Below are 19,841 nucleotides of genomic sequence, written 5' to 3' on the forward strand. Positions count from 1 at the left end.
TGCATCACCAACTTCCTAGTTGTTGTGATAAAAATCTATTATTTTATATCAAGTTTACTATACTTCCTTTCATACATGAGTTCTCTTTTAAGAATTAGTTCTGCCATTATATTTAGTTTCACAACCATACTAAAAATAACAACTTTAACTCTGTTTAAATGGTTTTGTGACTCACTACTACTTCTTTGATTTCTTCTTTTAAAAATTTACTCATATTTTTGTGAGAATTATTCTTTTTTCAGGAAGCATATCTAATTGGCATATGTTTTGGGTTCTTACTCATGTGAGACTATACATCTGTGCCTTGGAGATAAATGACAGCTTGGCTGAGCACAGATATTTTATGGCATAATATTTTCTCTCAAACACTAATTTCTGTAATTTAGTGTGTGGAAGAGGCTTTTGATGTCACAATGAAGTTCTTCTTTTTCTGATTTTATCTCTCGATAGTTGCAGTATTTTTATTCAGTATCTGAATTTCATAAATTTCCTTCATGTAGGGCCAGTGCCTCTTACCATTAACCTTGCATTTGTTTAGTAAGCCTTAAAGATTCAAACAATCTAGGCTTTTTTATTCTGGTCTGAGAAACTATCTTCCATTATGTGCTAATTGATGCTTCACTTTTTTCTGGTTTCTTTTGTTTTCCCCATATCTAGATTGTGTGTGAGTGAATATGTGTATAATTTCCAGTTTTGTCCTGGATTAATTCTGGAGAATTTAATCTTATTTTCTAATGACCTCTTTGTTTTTTTCCTGGATTCAATCTCCTGATTATTGCTGCTTTTTAGATTCCTGTGTGTTTTATCCAAAGGCAAATTTTCCTAATATCAGATCATTAAATCTTATAAATGCCTTTCATAGATTCTATATTATAAACACATATGAGAGATTTCTAATATCTTACTTTGTAGGTTATTCCCATGTTTATTGGAATACTCTGATTTATAGAGGAATATTTTCTCTGATTTCTCAAATTGGTCTTTTTATTTTCAATTGCTGTATCTTACCTTATATTTAATGATGTTTTGGCTTGCTCACCACAGAGACAGTTTTAGGCTTATTTCTGAGGGGAGGTGAGAAGGGACTGGTGATGAGATTGTATGGAAAGTTTTTAAGTCACCCAAGCTCAGACAAAGTGAGAAGGGGTGAATATTGATTTATCCTAGTTTAAACTTGCTGGATCATAGGTATAATAGCCTGGACAGAATAGCATGGGGCCGATGACTAGGGACAGTTTTTGCAGGAAGATTTAATATAGATATCTTTTTTCCCTCTAAGTTATTGTGCCAACTGAAAATTATTAAACATTCTTTAATTGCTCCCTCTAAGTTGAGGCAATGGCTTCTAGCATGTTTCCCCATTCCAGGGAAAAGTCAAGTGCAAGAACTCCCTTAAGGTCCCCACTCTGTGTGCACTTTAACATTTACGTTTCCCAGAGCTGCTGTTACCTTTAATATTTATCCTCCCAAACCCTGCCCCAGGGTCCTCTAATCAGCTATACACCCGCTAACCTGTTAAGGATGTTTGCATGGTTCAACCAGCATTTTTCCTTTTATTTGGAAAGCTGGTCCTTTTTATTCAGTGAATATCTTTCTCATGTACTACCTTCAGCAGAAGCATGGTGCCCTCCCCTAGTTTTAATACAGGTACACACTGCGCCTTCTTTTTTTAGATTCCTTGGTCAAATGCCTATGTTGTTCAAGCTACCATCTCTACCCAAAAGTCCTATTGCTTACTTTTTGAAGTACATACGTCAGTAGTCTGGTTTGCATATCTTAGACTGGGTGGAAGGTTGGCATTGCTGTTTTGCAACTCACATTCCAAAGATAGTGCTCCCAACTCACCCTTTATTACATGAATAATTAACTGTTGATCCAAACCGGGTATCTGTGTTTATATAAACCATGCCATTGAAGGGTTCTGGAGGTTTTCCACATGATTTTCCTACAGAAAAGAAGCAGAATTCGGGATGAGGTGTACAGTTCAATTTACATTTGTTTTTAAGATTCAGACTGGAGTGCAGCATATTGAACAGCCTGTATACTTCTGATTGTTCTACAGAATTGACCACTTTGAGGAAACTCACCATACAAGTAGCTATAGGGCACCTGCTTTTAAAACGACCAGTGAGCATCACCCAATAAAGGTCGTTTGTGGTTTTCCATCCCATCAGCCTAAATCAAAGGCCTTAAATTTGGGATTTTCCTCCTATCTTATTTAGTTCACTGTGACCCACATAATTTTCTTGTGCCCCTGTTTTATTCATTTCATGGTTTTAGCCACCAAGTGTAACCCCCAGTGAATGGAAAATTTTTTTCCAATTCCTCTTGTGAGAGCCATTCCTATGAAATGAATATCTAGTCAAGGTGTAGAAATGCAAGGCAATAAGAAGGGATGACTTACAAATCCACCCTCCATTTAAATACCTTGGGCAAAATTAGATGTCTCACCTTCAAAATTTGAACAAATTAAATCAGTTCTCACAGATTCTTTGATATACATAAATTGGCTCCCAGGAAGGGGTTACTCATATCTCTAAATATCTTGGCACTTGACGAGACCAAGTTTTCTAAGCAGGTGATAGAGAACATATTTTCAAAATACCCAAGGAAGCATTCATACTTCAAAGATGTCCCAACTGGAAACTCAGACTCATCAGTCAGGATTGTAGGCTTTGTAAATGGAAACTGTTTAGGGGCTTTACAATACTTGAAGACCAAAACCACAGAAATATCAAAGTGAGCAGACACTTCCACCCCATCTCCTCTTTCTCTCCAACTGAGCTGATAGATGGGATCACAGAAACAGAGACATAATAATGGCAAAAGAGTTTCTTCCCCTAAGGTAACCCCTGAAGTTACCTTAGGATGGTGCTTTACAAGAGCATCTACCCATCAGGAAATTTTTACTGCTTGGAAGACTATTCACCTTTTTGGCCTTTCTGTTCAAAGCAAGAGTTTTAGTCAATAGTTTCACATGCCAGGCCTTCTATCAGGGTGCCTTTATCTAGAGTTAAGTTAACCATTACATTCTCATTTACTGGTGTTAACATACTCATGTATATTAAGACATATTTACCGTCTCTTTTCACTTATTCCTCCCTACCTCAGTCTCAGGATGCCTACCATAAGCTGCTTCTCTGGTACTAAATAGCAGTCACCACTTGTAGTGGGTGAATGATGTCCCCCGCAAAGATACAACCATCTAAAACATTAGAATGGGAACTCATTTGGAATAAGGGTCATTTCAGATACAATTAAGGTAATGATCTTGAGATGAAATTATCCTGGATTACCAGAGTGAACCCTAATCCAGTGACTGCTGATGTCCTTTTATTTTTTTGCTTTTATTTATTTTTATTGGAGGATAATTGCTTTCCAACGTTGTGTTAGTTTCTGATGTACAACAAAATGAATCAGCTATATGTATACATATATCCCCTTCCTCTTGCACCTCCCTCCCAACCCCCATCCCACCCATCTAGAGCATCACAGAGCACCTCATCCCACCTCATCACAGAGCACCAAGCTGAGCTCCCTGTGCTTTTAAGAGAGAGGAAGTGGAGATTTGAGACACAGAGATATTGGAGAGAAGGCCATGTGAAGACAGAGGCAGGGATTTAAGTGATGTGTCCACAAGCCAAGTAATGTTAGGAGCCACCAGAAGCTGCAAGAAGGATCCTCCTTTTAGAGCCATAGGAGAGAGTGCAGCCCTGACAACACCTTGATTTCAGACTCCAGCCCCTAGACCTGTGAGAGAACTAATTTCTGTTGTTTTAAGCTACCTAGTTCATGGTTTATGGCAGCCCTAGGATACTAATAGACCACTCTTCTCATTCTGATGCAGACATTCAAGGACAAGGACAAAACAGACTAAGCCATTCAGTAGCTTCCTCTAAGAAGCTAGGTCTTCTTTACGAGAGCGTATACTGTGTGTTGCATAATTTGAAATAGAGTCTGAACTCAACTATCTCCTCTTTGGTGGAGACTGCTTCTATTTGCCCATTCAATAAGCCTGGCTGGGGACCTAGGCAACTGCATTTAAAGAAATCTCACTGGATTCTAATATCTACTATCCAGTTGGAGGGTGAGGAAGATCAAGGAAAGGTTAAATGCCTCTCATCGTGTGTAGCCTTTTCTCACTGGATTGCTCTTCTATCTCAAGGCTCCCCTGCCAATGATGCGGTATTCCAAGGTTGGTGCCACACCCCCACTCTATCCCAGCTTCCATTCTTCTCTTCCCCCACTCTCTTCACCACCCCACCAGCAAGTAGAATGATTAGCATCTTACCTAGTTAAACATCTTGGCACTGCTGGAAATATCTGTTTTAGCTATGGCATGTAATTTCGACACTTCCACTTATGACAAAGTTAAACTCACAAGAAAACACCATATCTCATTATAGAAATATAAAGGATGTGGTCCAGGTGTTCTGAACCCATTTAGGGTATATAGGGGTGGGCAGTGACCAACAGGACCAGAAAGTTCACAGTGAGGGTCAGGGATGCTCCAAACCTCATTCCCTTGACTGTCACTTGTGCAGTGGATGGTGCTCTCCCTAAAGAGATTGAAAGTCATCCCTCTATCTGGGTGGGGGTCACATATGCAAGATATTTCTTTTCCACAGGAAATGCCTCCCAGAGAAGTTCCTGTGTGGTTCCCATTAAGGATAGCCAGCGGATTTGGACAAAAGATTTCTAAAAGAGCTAAAAGTTACATTAAAATGCTTAAATTTTCATCTGGGTCGATTCCACAATTGTGGGATTCTGTGACTGTGTTGCCAGTTCAACAACAATTAAACTCTTAGGGAGAGTACAAACTACAATATAAATATATTAGGACACTGCTGAGATGCAGCTAAATGAAGTTACATCAAAATCAATTTTTATTATAAAAGTCTAAAAGGGACTTAAGCATCCTGAACTCTTCAGTGAGTTAAGCCTTCTGGATAATTGAGGCTTAAATAAACAAAAATCTTCTTAACCACATCCATTTAACAAGGAAATTATCCATTATTTCACCAAGGTTTTTTTTCTTTTTTTTTGAGCACCTACTATAGAGCAAGTACTATTTTAAGCACAAAATAGGTGAGATCTTTTAACATCAAGGATCTTCATCCTAGAGAATTTTTTCCAAATATATACATTTACTATTTGTCTATCCATGATTTAATCTTCTCTTGATACCTTGAGGCTGTTATTCTCAAAGGCAAAATGAATGGTTACAGAAATGCTGCCACAGTGAAATGAAACATCTCCATACTCCAGTGCATGCTCCAAAGGCTCAGAAATGTTTTGACTTTTGAGATACTTATAGGTTTTACAGTTTGTTTTTATCATTGAAGAAACACACATTTCTTCTTTTGAGCGTTATGTATTTAGAGATGCTCCTTTCCCCTTCTGGTCTGATCTGTATTTAGGAAGAGGATACTGCAGCTTGAAAGAATTATGGATAAACTAACTATTCGAAGGGTGGAATAGCTTAACCAATGTTTACACTCTAGTAAGTGATTTTAGGTATATCCTTGAGTTCATGGGAGTAATTTTCTTCCTTCCTTTCTTCCTTCCTTTCTTCCTTTCTTTCTTTCTTTCTTTCTTTCTTTCTTTCTTTCTTTCTTTTCTTTCTTTCTTTCGTGTTTCTTAATTACATTAAGATTTTCAAATAGCTGACTTTCAAACATGAAAGATGTAACTATGGTTTCACTATATAAATCAGTACAATATGTTCAAATAATATTAAAGCAAAGTATTCATTTGAAAAAATAAATATATATCTTTCAGTCATTACAATCAGAAGATGAAGCAACATCCTGGTGATTTAGTGCAGAAATAAATGTACAGATTGGATATATTAGTAGTGTTTCTCTATTTAACAGGTTACATTTCTGTCATGAAAAAAGAAAAAGCTCCCTAATCCCACTTCCCTTCGCAGCTGTAGTCCCTTTTCTCTACCCCCTTTACATTAGAAGTCCTCTAAGATGTTGTCTATGGTCTGTCCTTCCTCCCCTTCATTATCCCTTGAACTCATTCCGATCGGGCATTTGCCCCCACAACTCTACTGAACTGCTTTTATCGAGGTCATTCATTACCTCCAAGTCGCTAAACCCAATGATAATTTTCTGTCCTCATATTATTTGACCTCTCTGAAGAATATAACGCAGTTTCTGAGACTCATCTCCTTAAACAAAGTTCTCCACTTGTCTTCCAAGATACCTCATCCTCCTGATTTTTCTCTCAACACACTGGCTGCTTCTTCTTAATCTCCTTTTCCGATTCCTTCTAATCTTTCCAACATCTTAATGTTGAATTTACAAGGCTCAGACCATGCATCTATTCTCTGGCCCCATTCACTCTCTGGGTGATCTCACTTAATCTCTATTTTAAACTCTATATCTAAACCATCAGCAAATCCTGTCATTTCTACCTTCAGAATATATCCAGAATTTGAATACTGCTTATCACTTCTCTCAGTGTTATCCTGGGCCAACATCTCTGGTTTGATTTTTGCAATAGCCTCCCAGCTTGTATCCTCAGCTCTACCCTCAGATTTTCTTGGCTACAGGTATCTTTTGGGCCTTCAGTTGCTTTCTCAATTGAGAGTGCTAATACCACTGCTACCTCATTGCCTGACAACACTGGCTGTGTCAGCACTCCCAAGGGTGAGATGGGCTTCTGCACAGCCTCTGCTGTACCACTGCAGTGGAAGTCACAGTAGTTCTAAATCGAAGCCAACATGACTGGATCCATGTCCACTCTGGCTCCTTCTATCACTTCCTGGCTTAGGTGGAGTACCAGGCAACAGATCACGGGCTCTAGTGTCCCCAGAGTCTGATCAGGGAGAGAAATAATACAACATGAAAGGACTTAATAGCCTTGGAATAAACAGAAGATGAGAGACAGGAAAGACCGAGCAGATAAGTTGCTTGTTCTTTCTCTTCTAATGGTCAGTTCTGGTTCCACAGAATCTCTCTGGAGATGTCCTATACGGCCAAACAACCAGCCATCTTTCTTGTGAAGCTTATGGCCACTTCAATAACACAATCTCTTTGATTTATCTGCTTTTCTTTCCTCTCCACCTCCCTTTTTATTTTCCTTCACCTTTGCTGCCCTGGGACTATACCCTCCAGTAGAGCATTATAACTCAAACTTTGTCTCTGGCACTGTTTTTTGGGGAATCTCAATCTAAGATACATCCTTTCAACTCAGCTCTCTCTAGAGTAGCCTGAGTGAAATCATTAAAAGTAAGTTAGAGGGGCTTCCCTGGTGGCGCAGTGGTTGAGGGTCCGTCTGCCGATGCAGGGGACATGGGTTCGTGCCCCGGTCCGGGAAGATCCCACATGCCGCGGAGCAGCTGGGCCCGTGAGCCATGGCCGCTGAGTCTGTGCGTCTGGAGCCTGTGCTCTGCAACGGGAGAGGCCACAACAGTGAGAGGCCCGTGTACCACAAAAAAAAAAAAAAAGTTAGATCATGTTACTTTTCTACTCATAATACGCCAATGGCTTTTCATCTTGCTTAGAGTGAAAACGTAAATTCTTACAGAGTATAGAGTTATTCTCTTTTATTGCTCCTGTATACTTCTGTATTTGCTCACTGAACATCAGCCATGTTGACTTCTGAGAAATGTCAGGAGCAGGCTTTTCAAAGAAAATGCCAGGAACACTTCTGCCTTGGACCTTTGTAGTTTCTGCTCCATCTGCATGGAAAGTTCTTCCTCTATCTTTGCACATTGGTAATCAATCAATTTTCATCAATGCTCAAATGTTATTTTCTCTTTTTCTTCCTTATCATTTTATTTTAAATGGAAGCAATTTTTTTCTGGAATTCCTTTTTCCCATTTACACAACTATTTTTTGCATTACCCTGTTCTTTTCTTAATAACACTTAGTATTATTTGAAATTGTCTATTTATGTGTTTGCTTGTTTACTTCTTATATATATATATATATATATATATATTTTTTTTTTTTTTTTTGCCTTTCTCCCTGCACAAGAATATAAACAACGTTGGAGCAGGGACCTAGTCTGTCTTGTTTACAGGCATATTCCTAGTATCTAGAAGACTGGTTGGCACATAGTAGTTACTCAAAAAAAAATCTGTTGAAAGAATGTGTATATGATGGATTGATGATTGAAGAAAGGATAAAAAAAAGCTGAAGTGTGACTATCATTTTTGAGAAGGAAAAAGGGAACATTTGACAAAGCTTCAGGCCATAAATTTCTCCCCATCTGTGAAGCATTTCTTCCCATTTATAGCACATAGTACGTTTATAAATATTTATAGAATGACACACAAAGCCCATGATGTTCAGGTTTATTTCCCCAAAAAAACATTCTTTGTAACCATTTCAACAATAAATATTTGTATCAAAAACAAAATAAACAGAGGGACAGACATTAGATAATTTCATGTGGTAAAATGCAATAAGAAAATGAAAAAAACAAGGAGAAAGATGCAGACCTGAACAGATATTCTTTCTACTTACGTTCACACACAGGAACACTGTTATTCCAAAGGCTTTTCGTTCCAACCAAGATACAGTAACTGGCCGAGCTTCCCTTTAACTGGAACCTAAGGAACAAAAAGCAGTAGTGACTGGATGAGCACACCATTTCTCTCTTCCATCCATTGACAGATCTCAGCTACTTCTCTTCTGCTAAAACACAATTTAATGCCTAGGTTAAATCCCAAATGAAAGAAAAAGCTCAGTCCATTTTGTGTCTCAGCTGATAGAGGCTCAGAAACCAAAACATTTTAAAAAATTGATGCTTCCAATGAGGACAAAGCAATGACACCTGTCAAAGCTCAGTAATCAGACTCGCCTGAACTGAAGAAGGTACAAAAAACATAGGCATTTCCTTAGTATGGTCCTGGACCTTCAGGAGACCATCTTACCCTGACTGCTCTCTGACAAGCCCCCTTTTGTCATTAGGAGAAACTTTGTCCTCTAATGCAAAGCGTGGCATTTTCCTCTTTTAGTAGACCAGGAGGAAAACAACTCCTGATTTAAGCAAATCAGAGAACATGAGGAAAGATATCAGAGACTGTTCCTTTTGCCAATACATTTGGAATGTTCCTGAATGAGACTTCTGACATATCTGGATTACTGAAGAGTAAAGCCAAATTATCTAGGAAAAATAAGAAACGGTGAGGAGACAGGATTCCTTGGAGTACAATCATCCTGAAACATCTGGTTTATTGTCAGACCAGTGGCTCCTGAATTGCCTCTGGGTCTTTATTGGGTGACTGGTAATTGATGCTTGTCAAGAGTCCTTGGAATATACTAAGAACAACTGCTCTATTGTCCATGCTTTTTATCTGCCAATGGTGTTGGAACATAATATCAAGATCATTTAGATTCACACGAAGAGTTAATGATGTTACTTGAAATATGAACAGCAGTCTTCATGCTCTTTCAACACAGCCTAATACTAATTAGATGATATGTAATTATTACAGATTAAAAATACTTCTGCTTACTCTTTTGTTCCTATTCCAAATGCCACTAATGATTGGTTTAAAAATTTCCTGACACAATCCTTGCATGTCATCTGTCTTATAAATAACTTTCATTCGTATATATCGAACTTAACCTCTGGAATATTTCTCTCTTCATGCCTACAAATTACTATTTATCCATTTTATCCAAACACTTAATGTTCCACCTAAATATTCAAGTTCTGTTGTTATGTTTCTGCTGTTCAGTATATTTACCACTTTTCCTTTTTAAGCATCTGTTCATGGTCCATCTGGTTCTTACCATACTTCCCAATCACTGTTTGAGATATTAGTCTCTTTTAGTACTTTTTCTCCATTAGTCAGCCTCCTTTTTGGATAAAACCCATTGCCCAGGACATCAGCATATCAGCATCTGGCAGTGTGGCCCTGGTCTCTTTTCCAGTTCACACTCACCCCTCATCACAAATGAAGGACACTTTTGCCCCAAGGTGGAAATTAAGTGGAAAGAGCACATGTCCATTAGGAAGTTGGTCCAGGAAGGCAGCACATGATTTCACTAGGGAAAAAAAAAAAAACAAGAGTAAGACTGCCATGTAAGGGACAAAGAGATTGATCTGCAAACCAGAAGAGAGTATAGGCACCTGCACATCTGGGAGCTTCTGGGCTCCAGTCTCCCTGGGGCGTACAGTGCAGAGAAGCAGCCCCTCTGAGATCATAGCCGGGCTCACAGCTGTAGAACACTTCCTGCCCAGAGGAAAAGTTGTTCCTGTGGCTTGGAGTGTGTTTACCATGCAGGACTTCTGGAGGTGGCTGACATACTGGGTAAAGAACAGTAAAGTACCTGTCAGTTACAGTTAGAGAATCATAATTAAGGGAGTACAGGTATAACAAAGGAAGTCAAATGATACTCCAATCCCCTTGTTTTACTAATGTGGAAGTTAAGGATAGGGAAGAGATGTAGCCCAAAACCTCACAGCTAGTACGAGGTAGAGAATTAGAACCCAGTCCTTCCCAGCACAAGTTCTAAAATACATTCATTAGTCCACCAGGCATGCTGTCTCTTCTTCCACTGCTGGCTCTCTAGAATAGAGTCACTAGTACTGGTGGGCTACCCAACTCACATATTTGCTAGAAAGGCAATACAATTTACAGTCTCATCTTTCAGGTAATGAGAAGGTCACCTGAGCCTAAACCTGTAACAGATTTCCCCTTATCTCTTTTTTTCACACTTCTATGATCAAAGTGTAGTAACTACCCATACTGTATCTGTTTGTCCTCCCAGCTGCCCTCTCATTGGTTGTACAAGGCTGATATGGGTTCGCGGAAAAACTGTAAGCTCCCTCTCTGTCCCTAGTATCAACCACAATATTTACCAATCCACTTCTACAGTCCTTCTTATGCCAGCTATTGGCATAAGACAAGACCAGCCATTGAGAACAAAATCCCCTAAATAAGCCAGTCCTTGTAATGACAGGACACATTTCTTAGAGAATATTCAACTCAAGGTGTGGCTGCCTCTATTCACAGTCCTTTTGGTATGTGCTAGGGGCATTAGAACTCATTTGAACTTTAACTTAACCTGTATCTAATTAAAGATGAATGAAAAATCTGTTTGGCTTTGAGCAAGTTACTTGCACTTTCAATTTCAGATTTCTAATGATAAAATGTAGGAGGTGGATGAAAACAAACCCTAAAGTCTTTGTCACTATTCTGAGGCTATGATATCTTTCTTCATAAGCCAGTTTCTTTCTGTGATAGATGCTGATAAAAGTAGAATTCTGTAAAGCAAAGTTCTGTCAAGAACCAGAGCATTCAACTTTAGGGGCTGACACACTGCATTCTATTCCTAGATATGCCACTTAAGTAGCACATAATTTCGACAACTTATTTAACCTCTGAAAGACCAAGCTAACTTCACTGTCCTATGGATATAAGGATAGCACTATTTCAAAGGAGTGTTGCAAAGAGTAAACAAGATTATTATACAGCTGGCCAGAAAGTCCACATCATTCTTGAATACAACTGAGAGATATTGGAGCTGGTACTTTGCCTTCAGAATTCCTCAATACGAGAGTCCCAAATGTCTCCTTCCTTGAATAATTAAACTCTTGCTTCTCAAAATGAAGGCACTTACACACAAGAGCAAACACACATTTTCCTAATTTTGTGCTTCCTTGCCCCAAATTTACTCACACTGCTCACCACACATCCTCCCCCGAGAACTGACACTAACCTCCTGATCCTCCTAAAACTCACATCATTTGTAGACCCCTTCAAAGCCTCAGTCAGACTCACCCCTGGAGCAGCTGGGCAACTCTGGCCCCCACTTGTTTTGGGCCTGGCATTCAACAGTGGAGGGTCCTTTCATGGCAAAGCCGGGCTGACACCTAAACCTCACGCTTTCACGTAAAGAAAATAAGCTTTTGTTCTCAGACATCCTTATTCCATTTTCAATGACTGGAGGCGTGCATTTATTAGGTGCAATGCACTGAGGGGGAGGGCCACTCCAGATGCCAACTCGATTGTCTTCACTGGTGCAATATATTGACGGCTCACCCACGAGGTCAAACAGCTTCTGCCTTCTCTCTCCAAGACTGCAGCGATAGGTCACCACTGTTCCGTATTGAAAGTATTCTCTGTTGGTGCTAATGAAATCTCCATTGGCGATGGCTGGGGGTGGCCCACAACGAATGCCTGGGAAAAGGGACAGCAAGATAAAACCTCAGTTTCTTAAAGTTGTATTCAATTATGAATTTTGGTAACCAAATTAAAAAATGATCAAAATGTCACTATTCAGAACACTTCTGCTCTTGTCTAATATTTGTTAATGTACAGACATGTTTTTACACAATCGCAGATTAGATAGCCACAATATTATGACCTCTGCTCTTCTCAATTAATGCTATTTCAATAAATGTATCCATGTATTATTATAGTCCACATACTTCTCCTTTTAAGTGAGAATTTATATGTTATTTAACTATTTTTAATTCAATTCTTTCTCTGTAGAGGGCATTTGGATTAATTCTATTGGTTATTAATGTGGTATAGCATACAATATAGTCTATCAAATAAATAAAAACCAAAAGCTATGGTACAACTAATAAAAAATAAACAAACACACAATATTACACATGACAAACAACAATCACAGATTCAGAAGTAATAAAAATAACTGAATATCTATCTACTCTATGCTAATAATCTTGAAAATGAGGATGTTAGAAATAAAAATATATTTTGCCAATATTGACTCAAGAAAAGGTAGCATATAGAAGAAGTGGAAAAAAATATCAAAAACACTACTGCTATAAAGGTATGAAGCACAGATAATTTTATTGACAAATTTAATCTAATATTCAAGTAACACATAATTTCTAGGCAGTTTAAATCATTCCAGAGCATATAAAATATCAAAGTAGATATCAAAGTAGATACTTTTATTTATTCATTTATTTTTAAATAAATCAAAGAAGATACTTTGATATCTAAGTAGATACTTTTATTTATTTATTTATTTTTGCTTAAGAAAATATTTAAGAAGTGGCATCTTTATTGTAGAAAATTTATAAAATATAAATAAAAATCACCTTTAAGCCCATTACCCAGAAGGAATCACTCTTAACTATTTAATGTGCAATCTTTAATATATACACACACACATATTTTTCTTCTAAAATATCTTTGTTGCCTAAGTAATATTTCAGAGTACAAACATACTAACTGATTCCATTTGAAAGTGTTCTCTCTCTTGTCAAATGCATTCCAGCATATTTTAAACTTTTTTTATTAGAACACATTCCGTGTACCTTTATAAGATTATTATTTTGTAGATTATTTCCAGAACATTGTTTGGAAATATGCACAATATTTAGATTCTTTTGACTTTTTCACTATCATAAAATAATAATATAGGTAACATCTGTACATCAATCCTCGCAAAAACCCACGGTGATTTTTTAAAGTCATGAACTGTAGAATTTCTGGATTAAAGGCTTGCGTACAGTTAAGGTTTTTGATACATACTGTGTACTGGCCTGTTAGAAAATTCATTACCACTTATCCTACTATCAGCTGAGTTGGAGAGTGTTGATTTCTTTTTTTTTTTAACATCTTTTTTGGAGTATAATTGCTTTACATTGTTGTGTTAGTTGCTGCTGTATAACAAAGTGAATCAGCTATACGTATACACATATCCCCATATCCCCTCCCTATTGCGTCTCCCTCCAACCCTCCCTGTCCCACCCCTCTAGCTGGTCACAAAGCACCGAGCTCATTTTTTTACATTATCACCAAACCCAGGGTTATATCTTTATGTTCTTTGTTCATTTGCAACTGCTCCTTTCTCTATGTGCCCTGAAGTGTAGAAAGTTCATATTCCAAACAACTCATGGGAAAGATGGCATATCACTGTCCAGACAAAGAATAAGAGAGCAGGGAGGGCCCACGGCTTGAACAGATGACCTGGGATTAAGACTTGACAGACAGGAAGGAAGGCACTTCCACTAACCTTGTATTCATTTACTTCACTAAAGAGAACAATCTTCAACCTGGAAGGTGTTCAACCGACAAAAGAAGAATTTGGGTGCTCTTCTAAATGAGTTCCAAACTATTGTTTAAAATAAATTATACCCTAGGATAAGGAAAAATCAGGAGGAACTAGAAGCTTGGAACATTGTGAGCACCTTTAAGGGTAGGAGTGTTTTCTTCAAATATCAGAAGGATACTATTGCCAAAAGGGATGAAATTTATCCTTTGTAATTCTAGGGGCCAACTGTAGGATTGAGCATGGAATAAATGGGGCTAGAGATTTCAACTCACGTTCACAAATTGGTGGCTCTGAATCCCAAAAGACAGTACTGCCTGAGATAATACATTCAGCAGCTGAGTGACCAATGAGTTGATACCTGAAACCAAAAATGAAAAATAGGCATGCTGTATACACATCCCATCAATTTCCTCAGCATGCATACATGCATGGCAAATCTGAAAGGCTACAATCTGAAAGAAGTTCAAGGACTAGCCTAAACTCCACCTATTTTATCTGACTTTTCTTATTTCTCTTTTTCTATCCTCTCACTGTTGAAAGGAATATTTCCTCTCTAACTCCTCATGGCTCGCTCTGCTTCTTCATTTCTTGGTTTCATTTTGGATTGTACCCAGTACCTAAATAAAACAATACTTTTGTAGACCTGCCTGATAATTTTCTTCTTAAAATCTGTTTTTTCTTATATTATTATTGTTACTTAATTTTCTTTTTGCATTTTCCTGATATACATAAATATACATATTGTATATTAACACTGCTACGTCATTTTAGTTTAGGCATGTTTCTTGTACATACAACAAGATTTGTGATGCTTTTGATCCTATTTGGAAACTTTTGTTTTTCAACAGGGATATTAAACCATTCAAATTTACTGAACTACATGGTATGGTTGATCTTGATTTTGTCATGAGTTCATAATGTTCCTTCATAATGTTCAGTGGTAAGCACATAGCAGTGAATACAGCCGATCTGCCCCTAATATAAGGGGGCTTATTTCTGGTGAATGAGATGGATATAGTCCATGCTATTCCTTTTTCTTCCCTCTCATTTGCTACATGAAACAGATAGGTGAACCTCTTTTAGTTGCTCTAATAATTTGGAAGCTAAATAACTGATTTTTGTTCCTTCGAAATTTCATTTCATGCGTTATGTATTGGGTTGGCCAAAGAGTTCGTTCAGGTTTTTCCGCTACATCCTCTGGAAAAACCTAAGCGAACTTTTTGGCCAACCCAATACATACATAACACAGGTATTCAACCCTATTTTCTCAATTTTGGTGTCAAAATATATAAAGTCTACCCATCTCCTATGTACTAAATGTCTAGACTATGTTTTTCTTTTTGCTTTCTTCTCTTTTCTAGTTTTACGGATATATTTTATGACTTCAGAAATTGTTATTAGATTATGATTACATTCTCAAGTTTCACTTTTTAACAATTAGTTCTGTCATTGTATTAAGTTTTATAAGTTTGTTGAAAATATTTGAACTTTTTAAAAAATTTGTTTTTCTTTTGTTTGATTTTTGGCAATTTTCTACCTCACCAGTATTTACCATTACCTTTAAGAAAATACTTATGGATTGCCTGAGTTTATCTTTTTCCTTCTCCCGGGAAGTATACTTCCTGTAAAGTACACAGGTGTGATTTTTAGGTCCTTGCTTATCCTTTACTGTATATCTGTAGCCTCTAGATGTGAATACTAGCTTAGCTCATTAGAAACTCCATCTTCTGCAGTTTAGTGATGTGAAGGATCAATGTGATATCAATACAAATTAATTTCCTGCACAGCTATTATAGTTTATTAATTTCCTTTCTGCATTCTTGAGGTTTTTTTCATGATCCCTGAAATACAGATGATTCCCTAGTGATGGCTAAATATGGGCTTATTGTTTTCCCTTCTGGAATTTTTGTTACATGTAATTTGAATCCCAGTACTCTTTTAGACATATTTTCTCTTCTTCTTCATCCTTTTCCACTTAATTCTGGGAGAATTTAATTTATCTTCTTACCCTCTGCTTTAATTTTCTACAATATTCAGTGTGTTTATCACAGAATTTTTCTTTAGTTTGACAATTGTGTTTTTCATTCATATGCAAACATTCTCTATTTCCTAACTAGGTTCACAGAAACAGCGTGCAACTGGATCTTGTTAAAAACGTAAACAGGAGATTTCTCTAAAAGTTTCTCTTATTTCTTGGAAGTAACTCTATTTTGTAAGAGGACATTTCTTCCAATTTTTCAGATTGCTCTTTTTACATTAATTTCCTGTAACATATCATAAGCTCAACGGTTTTCTATTTTATGCCATTGAGAGGTTCACTCTTATTCCGTAATATAATATAAAGAGGGTATAGACAGAGAATTTATAGATTGTACTTAAAAATGCTCGGAGAAAGACAGAGTGTTTAGATTTACTCTAATTTCACTTTGTCAGATTATAGGTACTATGATCTGTAAGGCCTTGCTTAGCAAATATGCTGAAGGCTACAAGTTCCTTTTCAGTGTTTATCATGGCAGTGCAAATTTAGCCCATATTCTCTAACTGGTTCAGCTGCTCCCACTGGGAGTGAGGTTGAGACTGAGCAAGGGTAAGCACCCTTGTGGGTGGGACTGCCGCCCAATAAACACTTTATGTCTGACATTTTCACAGGGGACTCTGTTATGGGTTGAACAGTGTACCCCAAAAAGTATGTCGAAGCCCTAGCCCCCAATCCCCATGAATGCGACCTTATTTGGAAATAGGGCCTTTGCAGATATAATCATGTTAAGATGAGGTCATTAGGGTGGGCCCTAATCCAATATGACTGGAGTCCTTAAAAAAGAGAGAACTTTGGACATAGACCCACACAGACAGGACAGTGCCATGTGAAGACACAGACACAGAATGAAGAGGGCTATGGGAAGACAGAGGCAGAAACGGGAGTGATGCGCCACACGCCAAGGAAGCCCTGAGGTTACCATAATCTGGAAGAGGCAAGGAGGGATCGTCCCTCAGAGGCTTTGGAGGGAACATGTCCTGCTGGCACCTTGATTTTGGACCTGTAACCTCCAGAACCTTGAGAGAATCAATTTTTGTTGCTGTTCTGAGATACCCACTTTGTCCTACTTCTTATGGCAGCCCTAGCAAATGAATAGTGCAGTTACCTTATAAGATCTGCTTTCTACACAGTGGCTCCGTGGCCTTCCCCTTCTTTCAGCAATGTCTGCTCTGGGCAAGCACTGTTTGTACGGTTTGACTATGCCCTCCCCCCATTTTCTTCCTTTCTACCTGGTGAATACCTCACTTTTCTTGTATGTACTGCCCTGGCTTCCAGCAAGGAGACAGATTTCCCCTCAAATCTTAGCATACCTTTGTCCATTTCAATTAGCAGTTAAACACCTACGTTCAAGCTTCTTGAGAACAGATGGTAATAGCCTAGTCCTCTTTTCCAAGATATGACCAGAAGGTAGTATCGCTGTCCTGGAACTCTTGAACCAAGAGATGTTCCTGCCCACTCACCCTCTATTACAAGAAAAATTGATTCTGGATCCGAACTGGGTGTCTGTATCTATGTGCACCACACCATTCACAGGATCTGGAGGAGTATTACATGATTTACCTTGGGAAAGAAAGAGAATTTTGGAGCCAGGAAGAGTAATTTAAACTTTTGTTAGTGTATAACAAGTCAGTCCCCACCTGACTGTAGCTTTCTGAAGAGCATATGCAATTCTGATGGGTCTACAGATTTTGCCACCTTGAGGAACCTCACCAGACTGCCTCAGGATCAGCCACCCACTAAGCACCACTTTCAAAGAGACCTCCCCTCTAAATCTCACCTGTCTTTGCCTCAAATCTCTAATCTAAATAGAAAGGTCATTTGTGGCCTTATATCCCACCAGTATAAAAGTTTGTATTACCTGGTTATTCAAACAGTTTATGTCTCCTTACACATTTTTTTCCTGATCTGGAGTAACTCATTATTCACTACCCCATTAAAAAAATGGAGTTCTCCTGCAAATATTCCTTGAAACATTCTCAGGAGACAAGCATTTCAACCAATAATTAGGGGTGACCTACAAGACCAACTATTACCTCCACCTATGTGAACATGTTTGACAAAGTTTTCTTATCTTTAAAATTTGGAGAAATTAAATAAGATCCTATAGATACTTTGACAAACATAGGAACGCTCCAATGCAGGGCTTACTCACGTTTACAGACATCTTTGGCACTTGACCACGTGAGGTTTTGTAGACACGTGATAGAGAATGACTTCCTGTGGTACTCAGGGCGGCATTCATACTTTAAAGATGTCCCAATGGGAAACTCAGATTCATTGGTCTGGATTTTCAACTTGGCAAATTGAAAATGATCTGGGGTGTTACAGTGACCTAGAGACCAAAAAATCAAGAACATCAGAGTTAACAAAAAGATATCCAATGCCATTCTTCCTTTTCTCTTTCTTGTTAGATTTGATATCAGAACAAAAGAAACTTTTCGTTGTGGAAAGATAATTTCCTTGTAATCTTTGAAGGGAAATTTCCATTAGCATGTGCCCATTAGAAAATATACTATCGGAAGGCTATTTTGCTATCTGGGCATTTTACTCATATCATTTACTGTAAAAGACAGCTCCAATTCATTTTTCACATTTTTAGGGAGACAGAGGAGTGTTTCTGCCCAGGTCACACCTGGTCTGGTTTCTTTGTACTTCAGTGTATCAAAACCCACGCTTACAAGCAAGAATGGAGAACTCAAGGTGTTTTTTGAAACTAGGAAGCAGCCACCAAATTTCTAGGTCTGATTCCTAAGCTGGCCAATTCAACACAACAAGGAAATAAACAGCATCTCTTCAAAATAAAAACAACAACAACAAAACAAAAACAGAAACATTGTATAAAGTATATGTTGAATCCAATTCTAGCTTTAGCTCCAAGCCCCTACACCTAAAGCTCTAGGTTTGAGAAGTGAAAACTCACTTTGGATTCAAGTAGTATGAAATTAAAAAAGTGTATATGTTTGGAAAAATAGAAATCGTTTCCACTTGGTTTTGACAATAACTTCTCTTTTAGTTTCTATTCCAGCTGTCCTCCACCTCCCTTTCAATTATTTTTTCAGATAGTAAAAGCTATGCTAGAGCCAATTCTGCACCCAGATAATTCTCTGTATGAAGACTTGCAAACCAATTTCTCATTTCTTTAACATATAATTAAGTGATTTTTCTCAATATGAAAATTTGGCTGATTTTCAAGGTGGCTTCACAGGAAGTACAACCATCTATATTGCCTGTTTCTTTTTATTTTAGAGCTTGAATATTAGCTATACTAGCTTCTAGTTCAAGGAGTCCCCCTTATGACTAAAGTCTACTACCTAAGGCCAAATCACACATGAAGATGGTCTGGCAGGTCTCCAGTCTAAAAAATCTAGCTGATAAAACTAGGACTGCCATCTCAGCATAGGGTACTGTTGAAAAAAGTCACAGAACTTAGGGGAAGATTGCCTTTCACTGCCGATTCACTGAATCTGAACTAGGTGTCTGTGTTTGTAAACAGGCTCATAGGGACACCCCAAGCTGAAGCCATGGTGTTACAGAAGGAGAGTGAGGGCAAAAATGACTTCTGAATATCTGTTCTTGGTCCCTTTCCTTTCAGAACTGCTCTTTTATTTCACAGTTCCTCAGCAGTCCGTATGTTATGCCGGGACTAGGGTCGCTTCGACAATTTACTTTCCCCTTCCGTCTTCAACTTCCTGAGTGTGGGTGTCATAGTGGTATTGGTTACCTTAGGATACCTCCTCCAGACCTTAGAAATAAACACTCTATTTTGCATTTTTCCCTTGAGTTCACATTGCTTTGCT

General features: G+C 38.0%; 1 protein-coding gene across 1 annotated transcript in view; it reads right to left on the reverse strand.

Annotated features, from left to right (window-relative positions):
• Positions 1-19,841, reverse strand: part of CR1 (complement C3b/C4b receptor 1 (Knops blood group)) — a 113,799-nt gene that overhangs the window by 37,775 nt on the left and 56,183 nt on the right. Inside the window, exons 10-17 of the mRNA XM_065871209.1 lie at positions 18,197-18,376; positions 17,505-17,604; positions 14,279-14,364; positions 11,753-12,151; positions 10,099-10,275; positions 9,911-10,013; positions 8,484-8,569; positions 4,471-4,698 (exon numbers count right to left, since the gene is read on the reverse strand). Of these exons, the coding sequence (XP_065727281.1) occupies positions 4,471-4,698; positions 8,484-8,569; positions 9,911-10,013; positions 10,099-10,275; positions 11,753-12,151; positions 14,279-14,364; positions 17,505-17,604; positions 18,197-18,376 (1,359 nt within the window). The remainder of the gene's footprint in view (positions 1-4,470; positions 4,699-8,483; positions 8,570-9,910; positions 10,014-10,098; positions 10,276-11,752; positions 12,152-14,278; positions 14,365-17,504; positions 17,605-18,196; positions 18,377-19,841) is intronic.

Source organism: Phocoena phocoena, chromosome 1 (assembly GCF_963924675.1).
Source record: "Phocoena phocoena chromosome 1, mPhoPho1.1, whole genome shotgun sequence".
Classification (NCBI taxonomy): Eukaryota; Metazoa; Chordata; class Mammalia; order Artiodactyla; family Phocoenidae; genus Phocoena; species Phocoena phocoena.